Raw genomic sequence first — 15,159 nt, forward strand, 5'->3', positions numbered from 1 at the left:
ACAGTGTCTGTAATGCATCTGAACAGAGTCCTGGCCTCAATAACGATTTTAGGATGCTTCTTGCATGTTCCTTTCTGTACAGATTTCTCAGCATTTATCCTTCATTTACTTAAAATAAAAAAAAAAAAAAAAAAAAAATATATATATATATATATATATATATATATATATATATATATATATATATATATTCTAAGCTCTGGTCTTCAAAAGAAGAACCTGAGAAGAATGTTGGATACTAGCTATCTGTGCTCCATCTGATGTATGGCACAGGCTGCTAAAAAGTTGTAGGGCCCTGAAAAGTAATGGAAGTGGGCACTGGCAGATTGCTCACAGGATCCTACCACTTTTCAGCAGCCTTTGCTTTTAGTAACTTTTCAGTTTTTTCCTCTACAGACACAGAGAACAGGATGGCAAATAAGGCCCCCAGGGCCCATTTTGTCTGTTCAGTTTCCTTCCTGGCACAGTGCCATAGATCCCACTTATCTCTAGCTTTATCGTCACTTCCTCACAACTTAGGGAACTTCTGTGCTTATTGCAAGCTTTCTTGAATTCCATTACTGTTTTGGCATCCACCACCTCCCCTGGAAGGTCAATCCATGCATTTTTCTGATGTTACCCCTTGATGCCTCTGCTCCTGATGCTCCCACCCGCCACTGCTGCAGTTTCTTCCTCGCTGTAGGTGCTGCCATGACACGATGTTTACTTGGAGCCACACACTAGGGAAGAGAGGTTGCTGCTGCATTTGCAGCAGTGGGACTGGAGCAACCACAAGAGACAGCAGTGGGGATGAAGGCAGAAGCAACCCAGAGTGCTGTGTGTGGAAGGCAGTTTGCCAAGATTCCATGGCAAGGAATAAATTCTGTGTCAGCTCAGACAGGTATGCAAAAGTAGAGAGCCTTAGTAATAATAATGCATACGGAGACTCTACAAAAGCATATTGTTTCCAGTCTCTTCATTGAACTATACTGTGCATATCTATTTAACATATTAGCTAATATTCTTATCATGCTGGTTATTCTTTGCTGGTTACAATATCTTTTATTGGACCAAAATAAGAATTACCCAAAGTTGAAGAAGGCTCCTTCTTCCAATGTGATTCCTTAGTCATACCTGGTTAATTTGCTAATTAAAGGGGAAGCCTCCCAAATGGCACAACTTAAAAATAGCCAAGAGAAAGACCGTGAACATAATCTAAATAGTCCTTAAAGGTGTTTTAGCACAAATTGTTAAACTTTATTGTAATTCTGGAACTCCGCAGAAATTCAATTAAAATGGTCCACTTGAAATAAAGTGATGTCCCCTGACACGGTCACTATGTTTCGCCCCACAGGCTGTATCGGGAGGGATCATAGCATACAGTTCAAATGCATGCTTTATCCGTAGACCAGCATTATAATACATTTATAGGACTACTCATTGGTCTCTGTCTTCATATCCCTGATAGTCACTTTAATGGCTCTAACACAATAATAAACAGAAAAGGTTGCAGTCTTGGATATCGGTGACTATGGTCACCAACTAAGAAGGAAATAGCCTGCAAAACTTAGGGATTCAGGGGTCATGTTTTCAAAAAAAAGACCAGAGTACCTAGCTTAGCTGGCCAGATTTTGATTGGCTAAGCTAAGCACATTTCCAAGCAAACCTAGGCACCTAGGTTTCCCTAAAAATATGCTTAAACCTAGCCATCCAAAATATGGCCTGTTAGATTTAGGTCACTCACCTTTAGGAACCTGAACTTAGCTAGCTAATGTGAAAATAAGAGCTAGCACACTAAGTTCCACTGAAGACTAGTTTACCCAATGTCCACAAGACCAGCAATCTACTGTCTCCCTCCTGCTGAATGTAAAATAAACCTTGCGGTTGGACAGCTACCAAGATCCCCCTCCCATTGCTCCCAATCCCTGCTTCCAGTGTCCTTCCCTCCTGTCCAATCAAAAAATGAAATCTCTCCAATCCCTCCTCCCAATGCCTCCTTCTTCCTGCCCAATCAAAACTAGATATAGCTCTTTGATCTCCTCCCCCAGAACTCCACCAAAAACTCAGAACAGCCAAGCCAGTAGGACGACACAGTCTTACCTACTACCAGCTCAGAGTTCACTGTTGCTCTGATAATACCTAAACCAGAGTAATGCTGGATGCTGAGCTGTAGGAATAAGGCATGGCTTTCAGAGCTTCTATGGTAATTCTGGGGGGGACGGAAGGAATCAAGGGATGAACACAGAGGCTATTTCTCTTTTTTTTTAACTTTAAAAGGTAAACTTTCAAAATGTTACTTGCGTAGAAATTAACATATTCGCACATATTTAGCTATTACACATATATTCTGTATTTTATAAATGCTCAAAATAAGTGTGCATTTTCACTTTTGCGTGCACATATTATGCGTGTAAAATAAGGAGCGATCTAAGGGCGTTCCAAGGTGGGGCCAACAGTTACAGGTGAAAGCTGCCTTTTTAAAAAGACACTCACAATCATTTTCCAACTTACTCACATATTTTTACACCTTCTGATTATCTGGCAGAAATTGATATTCAATGTGTTTATTGTGCAGCACGGAAAGGGTGGGAGGCCTGAGTGAATTGGGAGGAGTTCAGACTGAAGAACCAGGAGAATCTCAATGACCTGGAAAAGGACTGGGCAAACTGGTGGACTAATTAATAAAATTGGTAATCTCACCCGCGTATGTTTTAAAATACTCCTATTTATGCACAAATGTCTTATTTTCACACGTGAAATATAAGCGCATATATTTTTAAAGTAGGCCGATAAAGCACTGCGCTCCATGCATGTCTGCAGCCACATACGTGCAGATATATCGCCACACGCAATTCTTTTAAAGTTATCCTCTATATGTATTGAATTTCAAAAATGAACACAAACATAGACTTGCATCAGTAATTCATGCTCCAAAAAAATAGGAAAAAAGAAACATAACATTACAGCAATCCCTTTACGAGACCACTGCAAAGGAGGTTCCGATTAGAATCTGAGCATTCAATAATAATAGAAACAAGAAAAAAAGGCATGAGAGATGTGATAGGCCTTTACTAGAGAGTCAATTAACTTGACCAATACCAATTAAGACAAATTAGTACCCCTGCAAACTCCTAGAGGTGAATTTTTAAGAAAGGCACAAATAACCCGGTGCCATGTGCACCTGGAACGCCAAAGAGGGACGGGGGTACGCAGCCTCTCCCACCGCACAGGGTGATGCTGTCGCCAGACGTGCAATGTCGGCGCGGGCAGATGATGCAGCCGGCGCGCCGATGTTGCTCCCCTCACCGGTTTGGGCATGCCCGGCCCTTAGCCATGGGACCCACAAGCTAAAGGCAGGGGGAGCGGTGAGGTCCCGCTGGGATGCCCAGTCGGGGGAGGGGGGGGGCATGTCCAAGCGAAGTGGGACGATTTGAGGCCCTGGGCCATCCCAAGGAGTGGGGGCAGTTGCGTGGGGGGAAACACCTCGCCGGAGTGCAGTGCCCCCGAGCCCCGGAGTGCAGTGCCCCCGAGCCCCTGTCCTCCGCGCAGCTGCCTCGCTAGGGAAAACCCACCCAACCAACCCCTTTTACGTTTTGCAAGCGTCAGCAGTATAGTCAGCTTTGATGTTAGCAATACATTTCTTTATATTTATTGCAGCTGGGGCACATGTACCTGAGCCAGGAGGAGGAGTTGCTAGCTAGAGATAGTACACAGCACAAGCTATAACGACATCGAAGCGAGGGGGGCTGTCTGTCGCCAGGGCTCGCTGGCCCTGGTGTGGCAGCAGAGCGGATGCCCACACTCTTCAATGGGGCAGTCACCTTGCCTAGATGTGGCGGGTGACCAGAATGCCTGTGATTTCCTCCTGGGAGGCAAAGGGACTTTGCTTGGTTGCGGTGGGCCCCGGCCGGAGGTGACATGCTACCTGCACAAAGGAGGATGAACGGATAGCTTACCTATGTTCCTGTACATACTCATATCTTTCTAGACCAGTGGGTTGAATCCCTACCAGCAGATGGATTCAGAGAAAAAAAAAACTTTGGACACTGCTACATAAGAGAGAGTGCCACCTGCAGTCCCTCGGTATCTCTCCGACTCAGCAGATGGTAGAGATGCAAACCTGCAGTCTAGGGTTTAGTTTAAAAAAAAAAAAGTGTGGTTAGTTTAGATTAGCTGAGCTGAGATTTTGCTCACGGAGGTGGGAGGCACCATTGCGGGCCATCCCAACAGTGAAGCCGGGCGTCTGCGGGGTTAGATACCCCTGACTGAGTTTCGCCTGCACCCTGCCGGAAGGCATGATAACCAGAGGCTTCTGGTTCCCTCAGCCTCCGAAGCTGTTCCCGGTTTCCTCTGGTCCTGCGGAGGTTGGCTAAAGTTTTTATTTAAAAAAAAAAAAGAAAAGAAAAGTGATTTCATCAGAACCTAAGAAGTTCCTCAGGTAGGCCTCTGGACTTAGCTGGGGCCCGGCTGGGACAGTGGGTACTGTGGCCCAAGGAGGAGACTGGTCAGTGTCTGGGGCGTGAGGGTCGGCAGCCCGGGGTTCCAGGCGGGTGTGACATCAGACGCGATCGCTTTCTGAAGCGAGGGGGCTGCCTCTGCTCTTTCGGGGTGCGTGCTAGTTCTTCCTCACGTTCCGCGGTGTGAGTGACGCTTTCGAGGCAGGCAGTTGCGGGCCCCGATGCCATGGTCCACAGGCGCTTTGGTCCACCAGCAGGTGGCCGAGTGTGGCTCCTTTTCGGCGGGTGCCATTTTCGTCGGAGCTCTCCCACGGTTCGCCACATGGAGCCGAAATCCAAGATGGCCACCTACCACGCATGTGGCGCGGCAGGGGGCAGGTTGGATTGGTGCTCCCTCTGTGTTAACTGCGGGTTGGGAGAGGAGGGCCCCTCGGTAGGGGGCTGCTCAGTTAGGCTAGGCCTCCATTCGGCCGGGCCTCCTGCCTCTGCATCGGAAGTCGAGGCTTCTGACCTTGTGGTGCCGGGGAGGGGGGGCATTCCCCTCTTCCCCCTTTCCCTATGGACCTGGTTTGCGCTAATTTGTGCTAATTCTTCATCAGGCCTTTTTGGCCAATCAAAAATCCAGAATTAAAAGGATAGCGGAGCAGTTGGCAGACCTGTCCAGCGGAAGATCAAAACGTTCTTCTCAGGATCCCCTGCAGCCCCTGGGGCTCTGTCAGGCACGGGGTGACACGGCCTCCAGCGGGAACACTATGGGGGCGCTGCAAGGTGGCCCCCCAGATACGCAGGGAATGGACCCGGGATCTGATCCCTCCCCAGAACTGGGAGATCCAGACACGGATGACCTGGCCTTGGATGGATTCCCAATCCCGGAGGGGGATGACCCTCGAGTTGTCCAGCTGTTCAAGTTGGAGGAGCTGCGCCCATTGATTCCCCAAGCTTTAGAAGAGTTGGGGGTTAAGGTCTCCCAGGAAGAGTCGGATAGTAAGGGAGTCAATCCGGTGCTCAATGGTCTGCAAGGACCAACAATCGCCTTTCTTCTGCCCAAGAAGATCAGGAAGTTGGTGACAAGGGAGAGGGACTCTCCTGATTCCAGCTTGAAAGTGGGCCGAGCGATGGCAAAAATTTACCCCCTCTCTCTGGAGACCTTGGACCTTCTGAAAGTGCCGCAGGTGGATGCTACTGTTTCAGCAGTCACCAAGAAGACAACAATCCCGGTGGCTGGGGCAGCTGCTTTGAAAGACATGCAGGACCACAAACTGGAAATTCAGCTGAAGCGTTTCTTTGAGGTCTCCGTGCTCGGCTTGCACACGGCAGTGTGTGCCAGCATGATGCAGCATGCCTGTCTGTATTAGGTCCAGAAGGTTGTGGAGGCGGTAGCAGTGGGCGACGTTTTGCCCTTGCAGGCAACCCACCTTGAGGCGGGAGTGGCTTATGTGGCGGAAGCTCTCTATGATTTGGTTTGCACCTCTGCAAGTAGTATGGTTTCCTCACATCCTTAGATCTAACGGAGGCTTATCTGCACATTCCAATCCAGCAGGACATCAAAGATTCCGGAGGTTCAAGGTGCTGGGTCAGCATTTTCAGTTTTGAGCTCTTCCCTTTGGGCTGGCCATGGCTCCTCCCACGTTCACCAAAGTGATGGTAGTAGTAGCAGCAGCTCTGTGCAAAGAAGGGATCTTGGTGCATCCATATTTGGACGATTGGTTCATCCAGGCGAAGTTATCAGGAGGACTGCACGAGATCTCTCCAGAGAGTGATGGTGTCTTGGTTCGGTCATTAATCTGCAGAAGAGCCAATTGGTGCCCACACAATGCCTGGTATGCCTAGCAGCACGTTTCGACACACAAAAGGGCAAGGTCTTCCTGGTGACAGAGTGCAGAAGTTACAGACTCAGGTGAAAGGTCTTCTTCGCTTGACGATGCCAACAGCCTGGGATTATCTCCAAGTGCTCCATGGTATCCACATTAGAGCTGGTGCCTTGGGCGTTTGTGCACTTGAGACCTTTACAGGTGGAGTCCAGTGTCGGAGCAGTTCCATATTCTGCTGCCTCTTCTTCAGGAACCCAGACGCAGTCTCTCTTAGTGGCTGTTGCACCGCAACCTGGAGAAAGGGGTGGAGTTGGAAACACAGACACACACACACATACACACCGGCTTGGATGGTCATCTCTACAGATGCCAGCCTCTCTGGATGGGGAGCAGTTTGTCAAGACAAGACCACTCAAGGCCTGTGGCGATTGTCGGAGAAATCTTGGTCTAACAACAGACTCAAAATCCAGGCAGTTTGCCGGGCCCTTCAAGTGTTCCTGCCCTTAGTCAGGGGTCAGGGGTCAGATGGTGCACGTCTTTCCCAACAATGCGACCACAGTGGCGAATATCAACAGGCAAGGGGGAACCAGGAGCCCTTCAGTGGTGCTGGAAGCATGAAGTTTGTTCGCCTGGGCAGAGATTCATCTCAGGAGCATCGTGGCAGGAGTGGAAAACGTGCAAGCGGACTTCCTCAGCCGACAGCACTTGGACCCCAGAGAGTGGGAGTTGTCCTCCGAGGCGTGGAATCACATTTGCGCCAGATGGGGCATTCCGCAGTTGGACCTGATCGTGACTCGAGCCAACTCGAAAACGGTTCGGTTTTTCAGTCGAAGGAAGTAACTCCCATCAGTGGGGCTCGATGCTCTGGTATGTCCTTGGCCCATGGGATTTCTTCTCTATGTCTTCCCCCCGTGGCCTCTCATAGGCCGCGTTCTCAGGCGGATAGAATCACATCATGGATCCGTGGTGCTCAAGGCTCTGGAGTGGCCCAGGCATCCCTGGTTAGCGGATCTTGTACGACTGGCAGAGCATGGCCCTCTTCGTCTGGCTCATCTTCCACACCTTCTGTGTCAGGGGCCTATATTCTCAGATCTGGTTGATCACTTCTGACTTGCGGCTTGGCTTTTGAGAGGTGGAGGTTACAGCTGAAAGGGTATTCAGAGTCGGTAATTTCCACTCCTTTTTAGGCTAGGAGACCTGTTACGTCGAAGGCGTATGCCAGGGTTTGGCAGGTATTTGAAGGTTAGTGCTTGCAGAGGAACCTGACCCCCATGGCTGTCGAGATGACCCAGATTTTGGATTTCCTGTAGCAGGGGTTAGCTAAGGGCTTAGGGCTGGATTTTAAAGACCCTGCGCGCGTAAATCCAGCCGGATTTATGCGCGCAGGGCACCGGCGCGCCTATTTTGCAAAGGCCGCCGGCGCGCGCACAGCCCCGGGATGCATGTAAGTCCTGGGGCTTCGTAAAAGGGGCAGGGGGGGGCGTGTCCGGGGTCAGGGGGCGGGACCGGGGGCATGGTGCCGGCCCGGGGGTGTGGTCGAGGCCTCCGGACCAGCCCCTGGGCCGGCCCCCGGGCCGTTCCCTCCAAGGCCGCTCCGATTTTGGAGCGGCCTTGGAGGGAACAGGCAGCGCGCGTCGGGCTCGGCGCACGCAAGTTGCACAAATGTGCACCCCCTTGCGCGCGCCGACCCAGGATTTTATAAAATCCAGCGTACTTTTGTTCGCGCCTAATGCGCGAACAAAAGTACGTGCTCGCGCAAAATTATAAAATCTACCCCTTAGCTTTTAACTCGCTTCGAGTTCAGGTAGCTGCTTTGGGAGCCCTCTGAGATGTTGCTCAGGGTCAGAAGCTGATGACGCATCCAGATATCATCAGGTTTCTTAGAGGAGCGAAGCATTTGCGTCCGCCAGTATGAACCACCATTTGAACCATTGTAGAGGGAGTCATTGAAGGATTTGACTCTGAAGATGGTGTTCTTAGTAGCTATCTGTTCATCACTGAGGATTTTGGAGCTGCAAGCCTTATCCTTGTAGAGTCCCTTTCCTGAGAATTTACAGGGACAGGGTATCCTTGCGAACAGTTCCTTCCTTCATGCCCAAGGTGGTCTCTTCTTTCCATGTCAATTCGATGGTGGAACTTCCAGCTTTTCCAGGAAAGCAGGCTCCTGTGGGGTTGAGAGCCCACTCCACAAGGGCACAGGCGGCCTCCTTGGGTGGAATGTCAACTTCTTTCTCCATAGAAGATTTGTAGGGCAGTTGTCTGGTCTTCCCTTCACACTTTCACCAAGTTTTATCGTTTGGATGTCAGGGCGCAGGAGGAGGCGTCCTTTGGAGAGAGTGTTCTGCGAGCGGGTCTTTCGGAGGCCCGCCCAGTATAAGGTGGCTTGGGTACATCCCACTGGTCTGGAATGATCTGAGTATGTACAGGAGAGGAAAATTGGTTCTTACCTGCTAATTTTCATTCCTGTAATACAGCAGATCATTCCAGAGGCCCACCCCGTTCTGACTCCGAAAGACAGTCTGTGGAGCTTTTAGTATTCTGAAGGAATGATTGGTTTTCTATTAAACAGCAGGGCCGGTGGCTTACCAGTGTATGTTTCACTGGTTTTGGGTGACCTAGACCTAGTTGGGAGGGATCGGTCACCCTTGGAAGTTTAGTTGAAGTTTAGTTTCAAGGGCTGAGTACAAGCCAATACTGAGGGACTGCAGGTGGCACTCTCTCTTATGTAGCAGTGTCCAAAGTTTTTGTTCTCTGATTCCATCTACTGCTAGGGATACACAACCCACTGGCCTGGAATGATCTGCTGTATTACAAGAATGAAAATTAGCAGGTAAGAACCAATTTTCCTTATTAGTTCGGGTACGATGTTTGTGGTATACTGTTTATTGTAATAAAGCTGCAGCCAATTTTATTCCACATCTGGTCTTTTGTATACATAAGTGTATATTACTGCATCCCCCTCCCTTTTCCCAGCAACAGACAGTCACAGTTGCCCAGGTTATATCCTTTTATGAAAGTTAGCTGGAAAAGACTTTATCTGGCTAAGTTACTTGAGACATTCAACGGCACAGCTATGCTGTTGAATATCCCAGTATTTTCTGCTACTTAGACAAAATTTGTATTTTAAGGGAAGGGATTGGGGGTTGGAGTAGAGACTCACCTGGGCTTTATACATTTTTTTAATTTAATTTTTAAACAACATTTGCCTCCAGGGGTGGTGGAAGGAGAAGTAGGACAAACTGATATATAGACCTTCCCTGGGTTTTTGCTTAACTTTCAGGGGGGTATGTTACTCGGGGCCCAGCAGCCCTTTAAGCGATGGCACCCCTACAGCCCTAGGGCCACCATAGTGTGTTTTTTGGGGGCAAATTATCGCAGCTATGTGTCTCTTGCGGGAAAAATACTGTGGCTTAGTGAATGAGCCCCTAAATTTGTATTTGAGGCTAGGGAAGTTAAAGAAACATGCTCAAGGTCACAAGAATTATTAATAGGATTTGAACCTGGTTTAGAGTCTGCTGCCCTAACTCCTAGACTAGAATGGTTTATTTACTCTTTCAAACAGTAAGACACTCCGTGAAATTAAAAGACAAAAGTCAGAGAAGTAATGTTTTCACGCAATGCACAATCAAGTTGTGAAATGTGCTGTTGATAGATGTGGTCAAGGTATCTAGCATAGCTGAGCTTAAAAGAGGTTTGGACAAGTTCCTTGAGGAAAAAGTCCTTAAACAATTATTAGCCAGGTAGAGGGGAAACCTACAGCATATCCCTGGGAATTAGCAACAAGGAATGGATCTACTCTTTGTGATCTGCCAAATGCTTGTGACCTGCACTGGCCACTTTCAGAGACAGGATGTTGGGCTCGATGGACCTTTGTTCTGACTCAAGGTTAGGCAACTCTATCCTGGAGTGTTACAAACAGGTCTGGTTTTCAGGATATTCACAATGAATATGTATGAGATATATTTTCATGCACTGCCTCCACGGTATGCAAGTCTATCTGATGCATATTCACTTACAATGACTTGAAAACCAGATCTGTTTGTGGCACTCCAGGAGTGGAGTTGCCAATCCCTGGTCTGACCCATGTTCTTACTCACACATTTTATAACTTGTCTCTGTGTTCGAAATATAGACCTCACAAATGGGGCCAAGAAAACAAGCAGCTGATTTTCAAAGATCTTAAAAGACACAGGCCTTCTTTTAGAAAGAATGAGAATGCAAACCTTTTACCATGTCATTTCATCTGCAGGATGGATAGTTTTCTTTCACTATTATATTTTGCTTGGCATACAGAAATAGTGAGGAGCTGCAAGTTTCATGATTCAGTATTATTTATTAGCAGGGATCTTCATTTTCAGTTTTGATTTAATTTACCTGGGAATTTATCAATGTTATTTACAAGAAGAAAAATGCATGAAATCGATATATAAAAAATTACTTGTCATTTTTTCAGGTAAATATAATTTTTGTTCTTCTTGTAATAATATTGTTAAGTTCCTGGGGAAAAAAAAAAAAATCTGAAAACGAAAGTCCCTATTTATTGTCTGTTGTAGATTGCTGAACACCTCTCTCTCTCTGTTCCCTGACACTAATGCTCTCTTTTTGGTCGTAGTGCTAGGTCATCTTTCTTTTTTGTCTTAACGTGTTTTAGTTCTCATTTTAAACCACTCTAGAATAAGAAGTCATACATATTTCATTATGACCCCTGATAAATATCTTCTGTGAATCTCTCTCTTAGCTTTACATGTACCAGTGTGATGACCGCATGGGAGTCTGATGGGGAGCAATACAAGCATGCCATAATTTTCTCAGATTCATAATGGTAAGAGAAGACATTTCCAAGGTCATTAGAAGCTTATATTGTCTCAGGCATGGAAAGCACATGACCAAAATAGGGAATAAATTACATTTTGTGTAATTGCCAATTTATCTAGTAAATGATACACTTGCTTGATACTGCTACTACTTTCAGTTTGGGTTCATCTAAAAGGCATTGTTTCTGTATAACTTTCTTACCCTGTGAGTGACTTCTGACAGATTTCTAGTTGCTCCAGTAAGTGAGGCAGGAGTTGCCCCATGGTTTCATCTCCAACACAGCACTGCACCACGTTTGGCATCTCATGAGCCCGAGTCATGATCCTGACCCACGACTTATCAATGTTGGAAAAGCGCTTGGCCTCCTGTGGGGACAACAAGAAATCTAGGGAAACTGAACAGAGGAGGGAATTGACTTTCCAAGATACCTCAGAAACAGGGAGAAGCCACAGGATTTCCCCAGCACCGCCATGTTCATTCTAGGCCCAGTGATGGTGAACTTTGGACCTTGAGAACCATCAACAGGTCCAGTTTCCAGGACAAGCCCAATTAATGCAAATAAACAAGGCTCCTGGATCCAACTTATTTCATAAACATTCATAATGAAAATCATGAAAGCCTGACCAGTTTGTAGCATTTGAGAAGAGTTTGCCATCCTGATTATTGGCTGGTTAAGCTTTCTTTTTTCCTTCATGTCTTTCTCATTGGGAAAGTTTTCATATTCACATAAAGCTGGGTGTCCTGTGTACAAGTTGTTAGAGAACTTTTTTGACAATCGTATAATCGCACAGCAACAAAAAGTCTCTCTGAGCAAGATTTCTTTTTCTCTTCTCCCCTTCCCCCTCCCTGCCATCACCAACAAGAGCTCAGCAGGACTTCTCTTTCATTAACTAAGGGGAGAAGGGAAGAGACTTCATCACTGCCAACTAAAGAGACTTTTTACTCAAAGAGTAGTAGAATTATTGGGCATTTTGCCACCAGAGATGATTATAGCTACAACACTAAATCAATTTTCCAAAAGTAAATTGGACAGATTTTAGAGGGAAAACATATTGATGGGTATGGTGATAGACCTGTGGCCTTCTTTAAATCTAAGCAACTATGTCACGACCCAAGAAGAGAAAGAGGGTTCCGTGGCAAAGCCAACTTTTCATGCAGCACTGATTTCCCCCCCTGAACTGAAGGGTTTTTTTCATTCTCTGCCTAGGGGAAAAATGCTTTGCACATTTGGCCCTTACTCCTACTCGTCGGGAAGGACTGCCATAGTGAGAGCTCTGCCTTTGTCACCCCAAGAGTAGCAATTGCTTCTGCAGCCCTCTCAGTTCTGACTGCTCTGAAGACCATGGTGATAACACAGCCAACAATCCAATATTTCAATTTCTACTGTGCTGTACCATCCCACTGGCTTAGGAGAAAAACGGTCTCAATACTATGGTAGAATCTTTCAAAAAGTCTGAAGATTTTCAAACATTAAAACAGTAAACAAAATAAATGGATGACAGTAGGCAAATCTGTAACTGGAAAGATCCTCAAACTCTTTCCTGCAGAACACAATCCTGTCCCTGGATTATTTATTTCTGTGGTTTGTTTGCTCTTTAAAATTCAGGAGAAGGCTTCTGAATGCCTGCATCTTCTCAAGAGCAGGATAAGAAAGAGAAACATGCAGGGTTTAATTTATGGAGTAATGGCCTGGAACAGTTCCCGCACTTCCTTTCAGGCTTAAGAGGCAAAGCAGCAGGAGTGTTCTGCTCCAGTACCTCCCCCTCCAGGCAGCCTGCAGGGAAGAGAAGAAAAGTGTGTGATCCTGAAGCACACAAAGAACAACCACTCTTACTCCCTAATCCAGCCCCTCCCCTCTTGTTCCCCCTCCTGCCACCTCTCCTCCTGTATTGCAGGGAGCAGAAAGAGAAGAGCAAAGAACAGACTCAAAAAAAGGGTTTGAATTAGCACAAGTTTTAAACTTGTGAGCAGTAGTTCCAAATGTCAAGGCCTCAACCCTGGCCTTGATGATTGGCACTACTGCTCACAACTTTCAAACTTGGGCTAATTCAACTCCTTTTTGTGCCCATTACCGAGGGTTTAATTGTTGGCAGAAAAAACCCAGAATGGCATTCTCACCTTCTTTCTGGGACCCAAGAAAGTAGGTCTGTCCTGAAGAAATAGAACAAAGCCAGTAGTTGCAGGGATTAGTTTTGCACTGCCTCCCCCGGCCCTCAATCCCGAGGAGAAAGCAGAGAAGATCAGAGAGTTTTGGAGTTACTTACCCTGGATTTATAGCAAAGAAATTATAAAGAAAATGCAGACATTTTAAATATAGTGTCACAGAAGAATTCTGAGGATTAGGTGGAAGGAAATTATTTCAATTGAAAGGGTGCATGAGAAGATGATGGAAGGTGGAAGATCTGGTCAAAAGGAAAATTAAACTTGATGGCTATGTACTCAGAGATTCTAGTGGCAAACCAGCTAATTTACTACTGGATGTCATGATAAGAGGGCAAAAGTTAGAGAAAAACACACTGCAGCCTGGAGTGATGCCATCAAAAAAAGGTCAAAATCTAGAACTAGGCAACTAAATAGAAAAGCTGACTGGTGCTTTGTAGTTAACAACTTTGGAATCAAAGATTTCACTTGCTGATAGTTTGTTTTTTGCTATTTCATTTGTATTGTTTTAAGGCATACAGCACCCTCTTGACACCAGCTTCCTGGTATAAAAAAATTTCTAAACAACATTTATTTTTCATTTAAAAGAATTATAAACCTTTGGAAGTTGTTTTGCAATGTCTCCTCCCACGAACACAGCTTCCAAATAAATCCACAAGTTCTGCACAGTCATCCAGTTTTCAATGATGTCCGTGGTGTTGGAAAGGTACTGTACCCACTTCTGGATTTGTGCCTTAAATGGGGCGTTGTACCTGAAACAGCAGGGTAGTAGTACAGATGATAAAATCCACAAATATGACCAGTGCACAGCATAGAATCAACAGCGAACTCCATTTATTTGGGGTTGGTACGTCAATCTAGTCATTTAGGGAGCTGAGCTGTGTATCCCAAGGGATTTACAATGCAAAAAGTGGGCACCCATGGGTAGGCCGGCATCTGCTCACAGTCTATCTCAGTTTAACCTTTCCTCTTTATTAAGTAAGGAATATACAGTGGTGATCAAATCTGAAATATAAAATGTTATTGTGTCATTTCTATGGTTGAAGAAAAAATAATTTCAGTGACCATAGCGGATTCATTTCCTATCAATATATTAATCATAAAAGATTTTTAGGTCAATTTATCCAAAGTCTTTTTGTTTCTAAAGGCAAATAGCGGGAATAAAAACCAAAAAGCAAGTTCACAAACCAAGATTTTCTGAAAAAGGTTTTAGGATAGGAGGATAATTGTTATAGCCTGAATAAAAACCATTACCAGGGCATTTGGGCCAGTCACTTCACCCTCCACTGCCTCAGGTACAAACAGACTGTGAGTGCTCTGTGGACAGGGAAATACCACTTCAAAGTGGATAACACTCCGTACGGAGTGTTATCCACTTTGAAGTGGCTAAAAGGCAGAATATAAATAAAATAAACAATTTTCAAAACTGCTCGCATAGAAGCAAAGTCCATTCGTACCAGGACCTACAGACTTTGCACCAATTCTCAAATAGAAACTACAGCACGAGCACATTTTCCCTTTCAATAACTGCCATGGTGGAAAGTAAGCACAGAGGTTTGTACCTGCTTTTTCTGCAGGTATTTTTCCATGGCAAATAACACACTGGGAGCCTAACTTTCAAATCAATCCGTGATTCACCATTTACACGCAAGAGTGGACGCACAGAGATTTATGACAGTATTTTATAAACCGTACAGCAGGATCTGCAGGCTCTTTCTAAATACTGCGTAGACCTGCTCCGAAAACATATTCATATGTTTCAGTATGTGCAAATATTTCCAGTGCAAGAAAATGCATACTTTCACTACCTAGTTTGAAAACATACGCATGTATAAAAATATAACATGCATGCATAATAATCCCAGTTCATACACAGAGGCAGGCATTTCATAAAGTAGGCAGATGTACTTGAAATCACCAGTTTGCCGATACCTTCA

At 45.8% G+C, this 15,159-nt stretch overlaps 1 protein-coding gene across 1 annotated transcript in view; it reads right to left on the minus strand.

The window, feature by feature from the left end:
* DNAH5 (dynein axonemal heavy chain 5) overlaps positions 1 to 15,159 on the minus strand; it is a 640,276-nt gene that overhangs the window by 352,370 nt on the left and 272,747 nt on the right. The window contains 2 exon segments of the mRNA XM_029590044.1: positions 11,264 to 11,427; positions 13,821 to 13,974. Of these exon segments, the coding sequence (XP_029445904.1) occupies positions 11,264 to 11,427; positions 13,821 to 13,974 (318 nt within the window).

The sequence above is a fragment of the Rhinatrema bivittatum genome, chromosome 2, assembly GCF_901001135.1.
Source record: "Rhinatrema bivittatum chromosome 2, aRhiBiv1.1, whole genome shotgun sequence".
NCBI classification, from domain to species: Eukaryota; Metazoa; Chordata; class Amphibia; order Gymnophiona; family Rhinatrematidae; genus Rhinatrema; species Rhinatrema bivittatum.